This window comes from Thalassophryne amazonica, chromosome 8, assembly GCF_902500255.1.
Source record: "Thalassophryne amazonica chromosome 8, fThaAma1.1, whole genome shotgun sequence".
Taxonomy (NCBI): Eukaryota; Metazoa; Chordata; class Actinopteri; order Batrachoidiformes; family Batrachoididae; genus Thalassophryne; species Thalassophryne amazonica.
Window position 1 is genome coordinate 64,625,358 of NC_047110.1, and position 18,825 is coordinate 64,644,182.

At 38.0% G+C, this 18,825-nt stretch overlaps 1 protein-coding gene across 1 annotated transcript in view; it reads left to right on the forward strand.

Moving 5' to 3' along the window:
• slc28a1 (solute carrier family 28 member 1) overlaps positions 1 to 15,364 on the forward strand; it is a 36,925-nt gene extending 21,561 nt beyond the window's left edge. The window contains exons 12-18 of the mRNA XM_034176516.1: positions 5,705 to 5,835; positions 5,926 to 6,094; positions 6,529 to 6,726; positions 14,132 to 14,213; positions 14,290 to 14,388; positions 14,505 to 14,613; positions 14,771 to 15,364. Coding sequence (XP_034032407.1) covers positions 5,705 to 5,835; positions 5,926 to 6,094; positions 6,529 to 6,726; positions 14,132 to 14,213; positions 14,290 to 14,388; positions 14,505 to 14,613; positions 14,771 to 14,891 — 909 coding nt within the window. The 3' untranslated portion in view covers positions 14,892 to 15,364. The remainder of the gene's footprint in view (positions 1 to 5,704; positions 5,836 to 5,925; positions 6,095 to 6,528; positions 6,727 to 14,131; positions 14,214 to 14,289; positions 14,389 to 14,504; positions 14,614 to 14,770) is intronic.
• The last annotated feature ends 3,461 nt before the right edge of the window (positions 15,365 to 18,825 follow it).

The window sequence follows — 18,825 nt, forward strand, 5'->3', positions numbered from 1 at the left end:
AACGCAGACGTGTTGACACGTTCCACACACAGAGAGTTTTCCAAGAAGGGGTGCAGAAAGGCAACACCAAGGAGCTGCAGTCGTTGCTGCAGAACATGTCAAACTGCAAATTCAATGTCAACTCCTTTGGGCCTGAAGGACAGCCAACGCTCCACCAGTCCATCATTAAGGGGAACCTGGAGCTGATAAAACTGCTGGTGAAATTTGTTGGTACAGATATTCTACTGGCCAACAGAAAAAGGTGGAGAACAGTCATTTATAGGTACACAGTTGTGCCAGATTTAAGGAAAATAATAAAATAAATAAACAACTTCGCAAGCATCACCACCACCAGCCACTGCAAAGCAACCAAACATGGTGCTCTTTGCACTCTCTAATCCAAAACACGGTGCTGCACTTCTCCTTTTTACGCAGTGCTTCTCTGTGAAAATTTCAAATAAAATGAATAAAACAAAACAGCCACGCTGGCCAGTTTTGTCAGTCCTGAAGTTTTTTTTTTTTTTAGAATAGAATAGAATTTATTTCAGCAACAACACAGCAGCATAAAGACAACATATCAAACAAATCAAAAAAAAAAAAAAAAAAACAAGACCAAATTAAACACCGTGTGCCTGAAAAGGGGGTGGGAAGAAGCAAAGCTTATAAATTACCCACCCCTCATACCCCTTCCCAAAAGTCCAAGTCCAACATATAATTACACTTATGCTCACACTCCTATATATACAAATAAGCAAATTAAATACATACATCCACAAATTTATACATCCTTTTTTTTATTTTTTTTTATTTGTGATTTTCTTTATATCCAGAAATTATTAATTTCTTATAATGTTTCTTAAAACAGACAAAAGAACTACATAATCTAATTTCCACAGGACATTTGTTCCAAATCTTCACCCCTTTAACTGAAACACAAAAACCCTTGACATTAGTACGTACGGGAGGCTTCTTAAAAACCATGCATCCTCGTAAACTGTATTCAGATTTCCTGATCTTGAACAGGCTCTGGCAAGGCCTGGTTATTAGCTTTGTACAAAGTTTGTATGGTGATATAATCCACTAAATCTCTAAATTTGAATAATTTTAAAGTCATAAACAGAGAATGCGTTGGCTCAAGATAAGGTTTATTACAGATGATTCTGATGGCATGTTTTTGTAAAAGAAATACATGATTGGTATTTGATTTGTAAGTATTACCCCAGAGTTCGATACAATATGTCATATATGGTACAATTAAAGAATAATATAATCTAAGTAGCCCATCCTGGGACAATATGTCCTTGACCCTGTACATGATAGCGATAGATTTTGACATTTTAAATTTTATATAATTATATGAGGTTTCCAGCTGAGTTTATTGTCAATTATAACACCTAGAAATTTGTTCTCAGTTACAATCTGTATTTCCATATTGTTAATGGTTACACTTTTACATTTAGGCACAAATTTATTTCCAAAAATCATACATTTGGTTTTCCCAAGATGAAGTCACAATTTATTAGCATCAAACCAAGCCTTAAATTTATCCAGTTCGTTTACCACCGTGTCAAGAAGCTGTTCAAGATTATCACCACTGCAAAATACAGTTGTGTCATCTGCAAAAAGAACACACCTCAGTACCCGTGACACATAACATATATCATTTATATATAAAATAAATAACAAAGGACCTAAGACCGAACCCTGGGGCACCCCACACGTAATTTCCTGAAGTTCGGAATCAATGTTATTGTATTGAACATACTGATACCGACCATGTAAATAACTATTTATCTAGTCATATGCTAATCCTCTGATTCCATATTTCTGTAATTTAGTTAGCAATATTTCATGATTTACAGTGTCAAACGCTTTCTGTAAATAAAAAAAAATACCTACTGTATATTGTTTGTTATCGACTGCAGTCGCTATATTTTCCACGAAATCCATCAATGCATGAGAAGTAGTCCTAGATTTTCTAAATCCATATTGTTCTTCACAGAGTATCTCATACTTTAGTAAGTAATTATCCAGTCTTTTTACAAAAATTTTTTCTAGTATTTTAGAAAATTGGGGTAAAAGTGAAATAGGTCTATAATTTGAAAAAGTGTGTTTGTCACCAGTTTTAAACAAAGGTATTACTTTGGCTATCTTCATCTGTGAAGGGAATTTACCAAAACTTAATGATATATTACAAATATAAGTGAAAGGTTTTACTATACAATCAATGATTTTTTTCAACAAAGCCATATCCAAATGATTAAAGTCCTTTGATTTCTTACTTTTAGAATTCTGCACCAGATCAATTATTTCTTTTTCATTTGTTCCACCAACAAACATTGACACAGATTTATTAAATATTATCTTATTTTCAAAAGATTTAACGCTCAATGAATCAATATTACTGGCAAGATTTTTCCCTACATTGACAAAATATTCATTAAAATGATCAGCAATAGTCTCATTATCTTCTATCACAGTATTATTGGAAAGAAAAAAGAAGGATAATCTCTACCATTTTTGTTCTTTTTTATTACTTCATTTAAAATATTCCATGTATTTTTTATATTATTCTTATTTTTAACAAGTAAGTCACTATAATATCTTTTCTTACTAAATCTCATAATATGAATTAGTTTATTCTTATATATTTTATATTTACTTTCAGCTTCCTTTGATCTCAATTTTATAAATTGTTTATACAGTAAGTTCTTCTTTTTACATGCCCTCTGAAGACCCTTGGTTATCCATGGTTTATTGCTGTATTGGTTAGTATATATCTTGTTAACAAGAGGACAGTGTTTATCGTATAACTTAGAAATGATAGAAATAAAACCATCATAAGATTCATCAACATCATCAACATAAACATCATTCCAATTCTGGCATAATAAATCCACCCTTAAATTATCAACAGTTATTGGTGTGACATTTCTACTCAATCTATTACAATCCTTTTGAAACACTCGATCATGTGATGCAAAAACAGTAAATACTGGCAGGTGATCACTAATATCATTTACCAGCAATCCCGCACTGAGATTACCAGATATGACATTAGTTAAAATATTGTCAATAAGGGTTGTTGAATTCACAGTTATTCTACTTGGATGAATGATGGTCGGAAATACTCCCAAACAATATAAAGAATTTATAAATGAAGTGGTTTGTGGATGATTGTGAGGATTTAGAAAATCGATATTAAAATCACCACAGATAAATAAATGTGAATTCTTATTTATTTTGTTGTACATTCCCATAATTACTTGTTCAAAAGTATCAATATTTGCTCCGGGAGCTCTGTATAAACAACTAACAACCGTATTTTTTTAATTTATGGATGTAATTTTAACCGTAACACATTCCATGATATTATCAACTGTGAATGACATATTGTGAACTAATTTACAGTTGTAATCAGACCTTAGATATAATGCCACCCCCCCGCCTCTTCTCTTCTGTCGATTTACCTGAAACAATTGATAACCTTCCAACTGTACAAGATCTTGATTGACATCGGTTAACCATGTTTCTGATATAGCGATCACTGAAAAACTTTTTCTAAATGTATCTAAACAATCATTTATCCTTGAAAAATTCCGAGAAAGACTTCTACTATTAAAATGTATTATTGAAAAATCTCCATCTTTAATTTTATAATCATTAAATTGTTCTTCTGTAAAATAATTACATTGTCGCTCGATATTGTCACTAAAAAAAGAATCCGGATCTGATTCAGGTTCAAAATGGCGAGAGGCAGGATGACTATAATTAAATGTTTCCAAACAGAGCTCCTTGGCAGAAATAAACTGATTATTAACCGTGTTCATTATATTATATACAGATTTTCCTCCATCAGCACAATCAACCAGTACATTTCTTTATGTATTACTTCACAACTTACATCAGTTAAACTTACTAAGATCATGTTCATCTTTAATCCATAAGGTTTTAGCTTCTTCAGGTGTTCCATTTAATTTAATATAAACTTTACAGTTAAATGTCCATGTAGCCTGTATCTTGTTTTGTTTTCTTAAAAATCGTGCCTGTCTTGCTAAATCTGAATTTTTCTTGGTCAAGTATTCATTTATATATACATTCGTTCCTTTTAAATTCTTTGCTTGTTTTAGAATTGCAAACTTCTGTTTCCTGTTTGTAAGCCTCAATAATATGACTTTAGGTTGATTTTGACCTCTCCGCGGTAAAAGGTGACTACTATCGATATCATTAGGGTTTATTAAAATTCCTTTGTCCTTCAAAAGTGAAATCACCTGTTCCTCTACAGAGAGGTTGTCCATTTCAGAGGGCTCCCTTCCTGAAGCCACCGCTCTTGCATAACTTCGAGGCTTAATGTCCAAACCTGTAATGAGAAGGTCATTTGACCTAGTCTGTTGTTCAAGTTCTGCAATTCGACTTTCCATAAGTTTTAATGATTTATCTTTCTCTTCATTTGCCTTTTGTAATTCAACAACTTGTTTTGTTAATTCCAATATTTTTTGTTGTTGTTGTGAAATAATTTTCAGTTGATCAGCCACTTCTTTAATGGGCTTCATTTGTGCTGACATCTCATTTAACATTTTTCTAATGTCCTCAAGTTCTTCCTCCATAAACACAGTACCCTTTTTCCCCTTAAGTGTGTGTTATCTCTGACCGTGGACTGCACTCCAGCAGGAGCCCATCAGTGTGTATGTGTGTGTGCATCAGTGTGTGCGTGTTTGGAGTCCAGAGCACAGATAGCCTCCATAGTCTCCTCTTCCTCAGCGTGTGTGCAGATTCAGTCTGTCATCCTTTATTTTTTCGTCTTTTAAACTTATGTCATAGTCAAACACAGCACTTGATGGTCAACATCAAGCTCTGAGACACACTGACTCGCTGCGCAGCTCACCAGACCGACCTGTTACAGATATATGGTCATGTCCTCTCATGGGCTACATAATGTATGTGGATTATGATCATCATATTAGCTGTAACATCACGTGCAACTGCGCGGTGCCCTACCCCACGGCGAGTCAAAGGCTCTGCACGGTGCACCAATGCCTGTAATGTCCATGATATTACATATCCACTGTCAGTCCAGCTGTCCATTTGTACGGCATTCATGCTCTAGTGTGACAGGAAGGACAATCGAGACATTCGGCCAGGATTCAACGTGCTCGAACAATTCGTACAGTACCTCGAACGTAGTTTGAATGGTTCGAACTACGTACAAACTGCCATACGAATGTTGTACCGCATTTGTGTGGCAATCAGAATGCAGCGCGACAGCAACTTGACCACCTTTCAAATGTGTTCTGGCTGCATGAATATTCCAAATGCTGTACGACTGTCGTTTGAATCCTCATTCGTACAGCATTCAGGCTCATTCGTGCTCTTGTGTGACTGGGGTATAAGCAACAACAAAACATTGTGCAGTGAAAAACAAACACTGTGCAAAGAATGCAGTGAATACAAAATATAACAAATAAATGACAACTGCCAGCAGTGTCATTCAAAATAGTGTTAAATAAACTCTATCATACTGTCAGTTGACTCTTTTAGTGTTGGATATGTTGATTTAACATTCTAATAGAGTTCTTTTTAATACTGTTTTGAATGGCCTATGCCCTTGTTGTAGTGTTAAATTAACAATGCAATATTTGCTGTGTAATACTGTACCTGTTATTTACTCAGGCCAAGCCAAATAAAATACTTTGCGTTTTTGATTTTTCTTTGTTGTTTCCTGCAGATTGATGCATCTTCCTTGATATCAGCCTCTGTGATGGCTGCTCCTTGTGCTTTGGCCATCTCCAAACTGTCCTACCCGGAGACAGAGGAGAGTGTCTTCAAGTCAGGCAAGAATATTAAAGTTGCTTGTGGGTATGTAGAAAGCTGTCTTTTAATTTCTTACATTGTTTCCCCCTGACATTTGTACCTTATAACTACTGACCTCTTTGAAAACCTTCTTAGCGATGAACGTAACATTTTGGAGGCTGCCAGCAGTGGCGCATCAGTTGCAGTCGGACTTGCTGCTAACATTGCTGCAAACCTGATTGCTTTTCTTGCCATCCTCGAGTTCATAAATAGCGCTTTGGGTTGGCTCGGAGGTATGGTGGGGTATCCTTCAATCACATTCCAGGTATGTTTCTACAACAACACTTGCAACTTTGGGAAAAAGTTGGGATGATATGGAAATTGCAAAAATAAATAAACAACCCTTAACGATTGAAGTAAATGAATTCCAATCCAATTCCAATTCCAATTAATTGACTTGGAAATGTTCATGTATCCATCCCCTGGCTTATCTCAAGAAAACTGACTGTAAAGGTGATGAGTTAGTCATTATATTTATAATAATTTGCCACATCCCACCTATTTCTGAAATATGTTGCAGTCCTTAAATGCAGGAATGGATGTATTTTTTTTTTACATTTTATTAAATTATTTATTAATATATTAAACACATACACATTTTGGTAACATTCCAGATACTTGTTTGCTTGTACTGTAAATTTAAGTGTGATTAAGTGAAAATTGATTGTATGAAAGGTTTGTGGCATTTTGTTTTCACAGCTGATATGCTCTTATGTGTTCATGCCTGTGGCTTTCATGATGGGGATACCATATGACGAGTCTTTCACTGTGGCCGAGCTCATTGGCATCAAGATGTTCCTCAATGAGTTTGTAGCTTATGAGAAATTATCTCAGTTGAAGCAAAACAGACTCAGTGGGCTTGATCAAGTTATTGGAGATGAAAGGCAGTGGATCTCTGTGAGTAAATGTTATTAAGAGTCTTGAATTTTATTTCTCTGTAATGTAAAAACAAATAAGTTGAAAATATTCAAAATGCATTTCAAAACCAGTTACTCATTTAATGAGTGGCTCAGTGGTTAGCACTGTTGCCTCACAGCAAGAAGGTTATGGGATTCCCTCCCAGGTCCTTTCTATGTGGAGTTTGCATGTTCTCCCCATGTTATAGCGTGGGTTCTCTCCAGGTGCTCTGGCTTCCGCACACATGCAAACACATAGGCTGTGGTACATGGCTGCTGTCTGCTAACATGGGAAGAGAACTCAGCCAGATGCATCTCTCAGAGTATGTACAACCCCAATTCCAATGAAGTTGGGACATTGTGTAACATGTAAATAAAAACAGAATACAATGATTTGCAAATCCTCTTCAACGTATATTCAACTGAATACACCAAAAAGACAAGATATTTAGGTTGAATCTCAATTCTACCCCTTACCACTTCCCCTCCGTTTTGCGTGGGCACGAGAGACAGAGGGGTGTCTCAATTCTCTTTTTGGAGTGAGGCGGAGGGGTAGGCGGAGGGCTACAAACCCCTCCGTTTGGAGTGAATCTGGATGCACACTCCATTTGGAGGGGTAGGAGGAGCTTACTGCTGTCTCCAAAGAAACAAACATGGCACCGAAAGAGCCACACAAATGAAGTGGCTTTCATTACAGATTACGCTGTTTAAAAAGTTATATCTTGCCAAAAAAATCTTTACAGGCAATTGCCTATGATAGCAACGTGTATACTGCTGGATGCATGTTGCGTATATTATTGTTCTGAAGAATATCGTAACTTCACTCGTGCGCTGAGGCTTTATAATGCATATACACACGAACGCTACGATAAGACACTTTTATATCTCGCAATGGAGAAAATGATGATAAAAGATAAGCATGTTAACGTTAGGTATTAAAGGCACTGCACTACGGTGGTTTGAATCATATTTATCTAATAGATTACAATTTGTTCATGTAAATGGCGAATCTTCTTCACAGACTAAGGTTAATTATGGAGTTCCAGAAGATTCTGTGCTAGGACCAATTTTATTCACTTTATACATGCTTCCCTTAGGCAGTATTATTAGAAAGTATTGCTTAAATTTTTGTTGTTACGCAGATGATACCCAGCTTTATCTATCCATGAAGCCAGAGGACACACACCAATTAGTTAAACTGCAGGATTGTCTTACAGACATAAAGACATGGATGACCTCTAATTTCCTGCTTTTAAATTCAGATAAAACTGAAGTTATTGCACTTGGCCCCACAAATCTTAGAAACATGGTGTCTAACCAGATCCTTACTCTGGATGGCATTACCCTGACCTCTAGTAATACTGTGAGAAATCTTGGAGTCATTTTTGATCAGGATATGTCCTTCAATGCTCATATTAAGCAAATATGTAGGACAGCTTTTTTACATTTGCGCAATATCTCTAAAATTAGAAAGGTCTTGTCTCAGAGTGATGCTGAAAAACTAATTCATGCATTTATTTCCTCTAGGCTGGACTATTGTAATTCATTATTATCAGGTTGTCCTAAAAGTTCCCTGAAAAGCCTTCAGTTAATTCAAAATGCTGCAGCTAGAGTACTGACAGGGACTAGAAGGAGAGAGCATATTTCACCCATACTGGCCTCTCTTCATTGGCTTCCTGTTAATTCTAGAATAGAATTTAAAATTCTTCTTCTTACTTATAAGGTTTTGAATAATCAGGTCCCATTTTATCTTAGGGACCTCTTAGTACCATATCACCCCAATAGAGCGCTTCGCTCTCAGACTGCAGGCTTACTTGTAGTTCCTAGGGTTTGTAAGAGTAGAATGGGAGGCAGAGCCTTCAGCTTTCAGGCTCCTCTCCTGTGGAACCAGCTCCCAATTCGGATCAGGGAGACAGACACCCTCTCTACTTTTAGGATTAGGCTTAAAACTTTCCTTTTTGCTAAAGCTTATAGTTAGTGCTGGATCAGGTGACCCTGAACCATCCCTTAGTTATGCTGCTATAGACTTAGACTGCTGGGGGGTTCCCATGATGCACTGAGTGTTTCTTTCTCTTTTTGCTCTGTATGCACCACTCTGCATTTAATCATTAGTGATTGATCTCTGCTGTCTTCCACAGCATGTCTTTTTCCTGGTTCTCTCCCTCAGCCCCAACCAGTCCCAGCAGAAGACTGCTCCTCCCTGAGCCTGGTTCTGCTGGAGGTTTCTTCCTGTTAAAAGGGAGTTTTTCCTTCCCACTGTCGCCAAGTGCTTGCTCGTAGGGGGTCGTTTTGACTGTGGGGGTTTTTCTGTAATTATTGTATGGCTTTTGCCTTGCAATATAAAGCGCCTTGGGGCAACTGTTGTTGTGATTTGGCGCTATATAAATAAAATTGATTTGATTTTTAATTGATTTAACTCATATGTTCATAAATCTTTGGATAACAGCAATCGCTGCTGTTGGATTTCAAGGTCTGTAACGTGTGTGTATTTTGTAAACAAACAAGGAGCCCTGAGCACACTCGTCTTCTAATAAGCTTTCAGGCAGAAAATGAGAAGTTTCACCAACAGGAATAAGTTGGAAAATATATACACACACATGTATATGTGTAACACATAACCTGATGTCCTAATAGACTGATATTATTTGTCAAGGAAATTTCTAAAGGAAATAGGGCTGGATGCAAAAAATGGGAGAATTTGAAAAAGAAATATAAGGTTAACAGAACTATGCAGCCCATAACATACATACAGGTGCTGATCATATAATTAGAATATCATGAAAAGGTTGATTTATTTCAGTAATTCCATTCAAAAGATGAAACGAATAATGTATACATTCATTCCACACAGACTGATATATTTCAAGTGTTTATTTATTTTAATTACTAATTAATTAATTACTAATCAATCAATTAATGATTAATCAAACAATATTAATTATTACTATTATTGATTAACTATTATTAGCATTAATTAATTACTAATTAATTAATTATTAATACTATTAATTATTATGATTATAAATTACAAATTAATTAACATGACATAATCGCAATGCGTTGATGAAATCTGCGACTTCTTCTGTTTCTTTGCATTTACGCAGAAAGGCGAGAAAATAAAAAGAGCAAACAGGCTACTGCAACAAGTTGCATTTCGGTTGCCATGTTAACAAACAGCGAAGACGGCAGTTTGACACAGGCAGTTTTTGTGTCTCAATTCATTGGGCTAGAGGCATACCCCTTCGCCTTAACACTTGTTTTAAAGGGGTAGGCATAGGGGTAGGGGTAGGGATAAGGCCAAGGGGAAGGGAAAGGGGTACAAAAGAGAATTGAGATTGGGGGAGAATGTTCAAACGGATAAACTTTATTGTTTTTGTGCACATATTTGCTCATTTTGAAATGGATACCTGCAACACGTTTCAAAAAAGCTGGGACAGTGATATGTTTACCACTGTGTTACATCACCTTTCCTTCTAACAAGACTCAATAAATGTTTTGGAACTGACAACATTCATGATTGGGTATAAAAGGAGCATCCCAAAAAGTCTCAGCCGTTCACAAGCAAAAATGGGGCAAGGATCACCACTTTGTGAAACTCTACATGAAAAAATAGTCCAACAGTTTAAGAACAATGTTTCTCAATGTTCAATTGCAAGGAATTTAGGGATTCCATCATCTACAGTCCATAAGATAATCAGAAAATTCAGAGAATCTGTAGCAATGTTGGTTTTTCGACAAGGCCGAAAACCAACATTGAATGTCCGTGACCTTCGAGTCCTCAGGCGTCACTGCATTAAAAACCGACATCATTGTGTAAAGGTTCTTACCACGTGGGCTCAGGAACACTTCAGAAAACCATTGTCAGTTAACACACTTTGTCGCTACATCTACAAGTGCAAGTTAAAACTCTGCCATGCAAAGCGAAAGCCATACATCCACAACATCCAGAAATGCCGCCGCCTTCTCTGGGCCCGAGCTTAATTGAAATGGACAGACGCAAAGTGGAAAAGTGTGCTTTGGTCTGATGAGTCCACATTTAGAATTGTTTTTGAAAATCATGGACGTAGTGTCCTCCGGACAAAAGAGGAAAACAACATCCAGATTGTTACCAGCGCTAAGTTCAAAAGCCAGCATCTGTGATGGTATAGGGGTGTGTTAGTGCCCATGGCATGGGCAACTTACACATCTGTGATGGCACCATCAATGCTGAAAGGTACATCCAGGTTTTGGAGCAACACATGCTGCCATAACGTCTTTTTCAGGGACGTCCCTGCTTATTTCAGCAAGACAATGCCAAGCCACATTCTGCACGTTACAACAGCGTGGCTTCGTAGTAAAAGAGTGCGGGCACTAGACTGGCCTACCTGCAGTCCAGACCTGTCACCCACTGAAAATGTGTGGTGCATTATGAAGCGCAAAATACGACAATGGAGACCCCGGACTGTTGAACAACTGAAGTCATACATCAAGCAAGAATGGGAAATAATTCCACCAACAAAGCTTCCACAGTTAGTGTCCTCAGTTCCCAAACGCTTATTGACTGTTGTTAGAAAGAAAGGTGATGTAACAAAGTGATAAACATACCACTGTCCCAGCTTTTTTGAAACGTGTTGCAGGCATCCATTTCAAAATGAGCAAATATTTGCACAAAAACAATAAAGTTTATCAGTTTGAACATTAAATATCTTGTCTTTGTGGTGTTTTCAATTCAATATAGGTTGAAGAGGATTTGCAAATCATTGTATTCTGTTTTTATTTACATTTTACACAATGTCCCAACTTCCTTGGAATTGAGTTGTAATACTAACATAAAATTTATTTCAATTCCACTTCAATTTATTTTCCTTTATATTGCGCCAAATCACAACAGAGTTGCCTCAAGGCGCTTCACACAGGTCTAACCTTACCAACCCCCAGAGCAACAGTGGTAAGGAAAAACTCCCTCTGAGGAAGAAACCTCAAGCAGATCAGACTCAAAGGGGTGACCCTGTGCTTGGGCCATGCTACAAACATAAATTACAGAAACAATTCACAGAACAATTCACGGGCAAATATACAAGAATTGCTGTTGGTGCACAGGACAGGAGGGTCGCCAACACAAATACAACTCCCATCTCTGGATGGAGCTGCACCTTAGAGAAAAACAGAATCAGGCATCAGAAAGACAAAAAATACTGTATAATTTGCCAGCATTAATCAACAACAAAAACAGAAGAAATACTAAGGTGATCGCCGGCCGCTAGCCCTAAGTTTTACTAAAAGACCCAGAATTTAGGTAAAGTTGAGGCTGCGGCCCGCTCCAATTACTAATAACATCAATTAAAAGAGTAAAAAGTGTAAAACAAAACTGTACCAGTATGCTAGCCCTATGAAAGGGAACAGAAGTGTGTCTTAAGTCTGGACATGAAAGTCTCCACAGAATCTGATTGTTTTATTGATGCAGGGAGACCATTCCACAGAACAGGGGCACGATAAGAGAAAGCTCTGTGACCCGCAGACTTCTTATTCACCTTAGGGACACAAAGTAGTCCTGCACCCTGAGAACGTAAAGCCGGGGCCGGTACGTAAAGTTTAATTAGGTCAGCTAGGTAGGGAGGTGTCAGTCCATGAATAATTTTATAGGTTAGTAGCAGAACCTCAAAATCTGATCTCACTGGGACAGGAAGCCAGTGAAGAGATGCCAAAATGGGTGTAATGTGGTCAAACTTTCTGCTTCATGTCAAAAGTCTGGCTGCAGCATTTTGAACCAATTGGAGAGCCCTAATGCTAGACTGCAGTAAACCAGAAAATAGAACATTGCAGTAGTCCAATCTAGAAGAAATGAATGCATGGATCAGGGTCTCAGTATCAGCCATAGACAGGATGGGACGAATCTTCGCTATATTTCGCAGGTGGAAGAAAGCAGTCCTAGTAATATTTGTAATATGGAGGCCAAAGGACAACAAAGGATCAAAAATTACCCCAAGGTTCCTCACTTTGTCAGTGTGATGTATGACACACGAGCCTAGGCTGAGTGTTAACTGGTCAAATTGATGCCGATGTCTCACTGGACCAAGAACCATCAGTCTTCAGAGTTTCAGTCTTATCAGAGTTTAAAAGTAGGAAGTTTTTAGACATCCAACTTCTCACTGCTGCAAGGCAATCTTCTGTGAATGAGATTACCAGCAGTTACCAGCATATATAACTGATTATCATCTGCATATCAGTGAAAGGTAATCCCAAAATGCCGCAATATGTGCCCATGGGGTGATATATAAAGGGAGAAAAGCAGGGGGCCTAAGACAGATCCCTGTGGAACCCCAAATTTCATGTCACTAAGGTTAGAGGTAGTTTTACTGTACAAAATACAGTGAGAACGACTGGTCAAGTATGACGTCAGCCATGCAAGGGCACTCCCAGTAATTCCAAAATGAGTTTCCATCCTATCAAGTAGAATATGATGATCCACTGTATCAAATGCAGCACTGAGCTCTAACAGCAACAGAACTGTAGTGGTGTCCGAATCCATTGTAAGCAGAAGATCATTCACCACTTTAGTGAGAGCCGTCTCTGTGGAATGATGTTTTCTAAAAGCAGACTGCAGTGGCTCAAAGAGATTATTCTCAGTAAGATAGTCCACGAGCTGCCGTGACACCACTTTTTCCAGAATTTTAGAGCAAAATGATAGATTTGATATCGCCGATAGTTTTTCAATACACTAGGGTCAAGATTAGGTTTCTTAAGTAATGGTTTAATCACTGCAGATTTGAAACATTTAGGAACAGATCCAGAAGTTAACGAAAGATTAATAATTTCCAGCACAGTCGGCCCAAGAGTGGGCCACAGGTCCTTAAACAGTTTTGTTGGTAGAGGATCAAATAAACAGGTTGTGCTTTTTGTTGACGTTATGAGTTTCATCAGCATGCCTAGTGAGATACTATCAAATTCTGTAAATCTATGTAATACCTCAGTAGTGGCGCCCACCTCAATAGCAGGGTGTAGTGGCTGGGTTAAGGCATGCCGGGATATGTTCAACCTAAGGTCATCTATTTTCTTCTCAAAGTAATCCAGGAAATCTTGTGCTGTAAAAGGAGAGCGAACTACAGCTGGTTGTCCATGAATAAGTGTTGCCAACGTGTCGAATAAGAACTTATGCTTGTTTTTGTTGATCAAATCAGAGTAATAGGTCCGCATTATAGCCAGTAATGCACGCTTATAGTCTAAGATAGCATCATGCCACGCAAGGTGGAACAAAACTTATCTAAGTTCTAATAATTTCTGAGTACATAAACTTAGAAAGTAGGCAGTGAGGTAATCCATTACCTCACCGTTTTTGAGTTCTGCAAACTTATTTTGATTTATTGTATGTATTTGGACCGATATGAAAGGGAAATTATTTTGCACTGCGTTTGATGTTTTGGTTGCAGGTACGATCAGAAACAATCAGCACTTTTGCTCTTTGTGGCTTTGCTAACTTCAGTTCATTGGGTATCGTCATTGGAGGCCTCTGTGAGTATTTTGTCATTTACTCATACTCATGAAACATGACTATTCCTGTGTCACTAATGTTTTTCTTTTTTCCAAGCCTCCATATGTCCTGAAAGAAAACGTGATGTGGCGTCCTTAGTATTCAGAGCTATGATTACTGGGACCTGTGTGTCTCTTGTCAATGCTTGCATTGCGGGTGAGCTTGTAAATTTTTAAAATATCATGACGCCATTTGTTTTTTGGGCCATCTGACCGTGTATATTAACCTGTTTCCTATTGTTTATACCTTGTATGATTCATTTTGTCTTTTAGGAATTCTCTTTGTTCCTCTACTTGATTGTGTGAAGGTGTTCAGGGCCACATCTGCTTTCAACATGACAGATGCCAGTATTAATTCCTGCTGCAAAGACCTCTTTAAATGGTAGATATCTGTGAATTTACAGTGGTTGAAACACCCAACAGTGTGAATATGTCTTGCTATTGTTGCTTTCTTTAATGTGTGATCAGGCAGTAAAATGTCTCTCAGATATAAATTACTTTGATATTCTGTCTGAAGCAATAAATTCTTTCTTTTGCAGGACCGTAAAGAACAGAACCGTCTCATTCGCAGGACCATGGAGCTCAGTGGCAAATGTCACTGTGTTTTTTTCTAAATGTTGTCAATGCTGTGGTTTTTCTGGTGTGGAAGTGTGTAGTTAGTGCAACCCTTAGAACCTTTGGGGAAAAATGTAAATGCACAATGTACCCATATACCCTGGAAAACACAACCTAATTAAATTTTCTTCAATTCATAATAATGGATTATATTTGCACAAATTAAGTTAACCAGTTGGCATCAATGCTACTTTGGATTGAAGTAACTTATTTGAACGTTATACCAATTGACACACTTTATTAAGTTGGTACACTCTCCTTTTTTATTAATAATTTTTTGGGTTTTGTATTATGTTGTAAATTAAAATCTAATTTACAAGTCTTTTGCTTTTATTCAAAGCCAAGTGTCATGCCCGGCCCTGGTCTAGGCTTCAATCCTTATTTTGCCTCTCCTTTTGGCTCACCTCCTGCCCCAGCTTTAATGTATCAGTTGCTTGTTTACATCATGTGTTTATTCTTTGTTCTAGTTTTACTTTGTTACTTTTCATACTTGAGCCATTGTCCAGTTCCATTCTAGTTTTGTTCAGCCGGTTTGTGTTTTCATTGTTTATCATTTATCATTTAGCTATCACCTGTTTATTTTTGCTGTTCTCATTTCTATTGTTTTCTGTTGTACTTTTATATCGGGTTTTGCTTTCTGTTAATTAGTCAGTTCCTGTTTAGTTTTGCTTCAGTATTGATTTTTTGATCAGTTCTCATGTAGTCTTTCTTTTGTACTTATTATATCTTGGTTTGCTTTTAGTTCCCATGATTCATGCTCTGTCCTGGTCCCCTAGTGTTATATTCTGTTTTTGCTCTGTTCTCACTTCATCCTCATTTGTTTGTGTTCACTCCACTTCCTGCACCTGCCTCGTGTCTTTGTCCCTCACACTTTGATTCTGTCTGCTTTGTATTTTCATTCTCTCCTGCTCTTACACCTGCTCACGCATCTTTGTATCTGACATCACTCCACTTTGTGCACTCCCTTCCCCACTATCTTGCCTATGTATACTCTTTGTCCACTAGTCACGCCCCTTTCTAGATTGTTCCTCATGTGCACCAAATTAACACCTGCTTCACCACACTCTCACAAGCGCCACTAGCTTAGCTTATGACAAGCTAAAAGTGGATGCAATCGTTTAGGCTGAACAACTTTCCACAATTTCTGGGGATTCTGTGTTAGTACGCACCCACGGCCGACGTGCTTGATGAATTCCTGCACAAAAAGTAGTTCCCAGATATTTGTGATATATTCCTGTGAAATAATGAGTATATCTCATCTAAATCAATTCTAAAAAGAGAACTGAAGTTTTAAGAGTGGGCATAATAAATATTTAAGAAACTTAAAAGTTTATGAGCATTGTAAACATTGACACGATGGAGTTTGATGTGGAAGAGTTCAGAAAGATACGATTGGAATGTTTTGATTACCATTTACAGTTGGCGATGAAAGACTTGGGTGTTAACTTCGTTTTAAAGTCAGAACAAGAAGTTGTGTCGAAAGAGATCGATCTGGGAAGAGACACATTCTGTGTGTTGTCACTCCAACGAGAGCGAGACGCTGAGCAGGGTGACGAAAGTAGTCCGGCAAGATCAACCTGTGGGCGCGAGCTATCCCACAATGCCAAAATAGCAGAGATGTCGATCCAATGAGAGCGGCACTCTGAGCAGGGCTGCTTTCTAAACCATCACAGTCTCACAGCTCACCGCCAGTTTTTCGTTGCTTTTAGCACACATTCCAGCCTTTTGATCACAGTCCTGTTTTGTTTAGCCGTGTACCGTCTTCTGCTCTGTATTCCTTTACCACGTCTTTTGCCTCATCCCTGACTACTGTGTTTGCTTGTGCCTCTGACCCCTGCTGAACTATGACTGCGTTTTTGCCTGATCCTGTTTGTACCTCTGCTCCGCTGCTTGATTGTCTGTGCACGAAACCTAAGCCTGGAATAAAGACAACGATTTCTTATACACCAAAGCCTTGTTTGGGAGTCTGCATTGTGGGTCCAGCTGCTACAGCTGTCAGGCAGCTGCCCGCCTTGACACCAAGGAGTAATGGGACAACTTCAAGAAATACTCTTCAAGAAACAGTAATGAATCATGTGACAAGTGTAAATATTTCAAATTGGACACCATCCAATGTGCACAATGATTACATATGCCACTGTAGATTATATGTTATAGATATTTCAGGAATAAAAATAAAAAATATCCTAAATGAAACTGCGTATCAATCAATCAATCAAATTTTTTATATAGCGCCAAATCACAACAAACAGTTGCCCCAAGGTGCTTTATATTGTAAGGCAAGGCCATACAATAATTATGTAAAACCCCAACGGTCAAAACGACCCCCTGTGAGCAAGCACTTGGCTACAGTGGGAAGGAAAAACTCCCTTTTAACAGGAAGAAACCTCCAGCAGAACCAGGCTCAGGGAGGGGCAGTCTTCTGCTGGGACTGGTTGGGGCTGAGGGAGAGAACCAGGAAAAAGACATGCTGTGGAGGGGAGCAGAGATCGATCACTAATGATTAAATGCAGAGTGGTGCATACAGAGCAAAAAGAGAAAGAAACAGTGCATCATGGGAACCCCCCAGCAGTCTACATCTATAGCAGCATAACTAAGGGATGGTTCAGGGTATCATGCCTGGACACAAACATGGACTTTCTGATTTTTAACATACAGTATCAAAGATGGTGCATTATACTCACTCACTTACTCACTCACACACACACACACACACACACACGTTATTACACTGTAGAAAACATAAACTTGACCAAAATGGCTAATCTTGTATGGTTCTTAGGTTTTCTCAATTTATTTATTTATTTATTAAACAGAGTAGTATGACATCACAAAATAATGCTTCAGTGTTTACATTATTGCCTTTATCCTTAACCTTCAAGTGACAAAGCTATTTTTAGATTACATTAAATTAGATAGAACTTTATTAATCAATTGGGAAGACTCCCTTGGGAAAACTGAGGATTTTAGCGACTAATATGACCTCATTGTCTCTATATTGGAATATGTCCATATAAATTATTTGTTTTAGGGTTCTTCATATTTAGTACACTCCCTAATATAGTTGTCCGTTATCTAATGTAGTAAGGTATGGAATTTGATATGTATTTTTACTAAAAAGTTGGCAAAAAACACACACTGATTACCTTGTCTGTTACATCATGTAAAATGCATGTTACCTTTTATTTCTTTACATTTTATTTCATTGCATTTTATGTCTTTGCATCAAAATGAAAACAATACATCATAAAAAGTAAAGATTTGTTAAGTACAATATGTGTTACAATGTGGTAGGATACCTATACAATTCCAATGAAGTTGGGACGTTGTGTAAAATGTAAATAAAAACAGAAAACAATGATCTGCAAATCCTCTTCAACCTATATTCAATTGAATACACCACAAAGACAAGATATTTAATGTTCAAACTGATACACTTTGTTGTTTTTGTGCAAATATTGTTGGGAAGGTGTAGTGACACGGACCCACAACAGGGGGCGTTAATGAACGGACAATGGATAAGCCAAAAAGTAACAATTTAATGTTGTGAATTGCACAACGGAATACAGACAAAACAAATAGAGGAGTACAGTCAATCATACACAAGGTGACGTGTGGGCAGGCTCGAGGATAGAAGACGTCTGTCCAAAGAAGAGCCGGATCCCACATGGCTTCCACCGCCAGAGGATCTGAAGAACACCGGAGCCGCCAAGTCCCGAGTCCCAGGTGGCCACCGTCTCCAGCTGTCAGACCAGGTACTGCTGGCAGAAACAGAAACAGTTAATGGTGGGTGTGTGAAGACACACCCAGTAATCGTCCCTTAAGTAGTTCCTCCGGGAGGGAGAACCTCCACCTCCAGAAACAATTTCACCCGTGCAGCTCCTGTTGGTCTCTTTCCTGGATGGAGTGAGAGGCGAAGAACATTGCCCTCTCACTGTCCGCCAATCCAGCCTCCGACAGAGCCCGCAGGAACACAGCT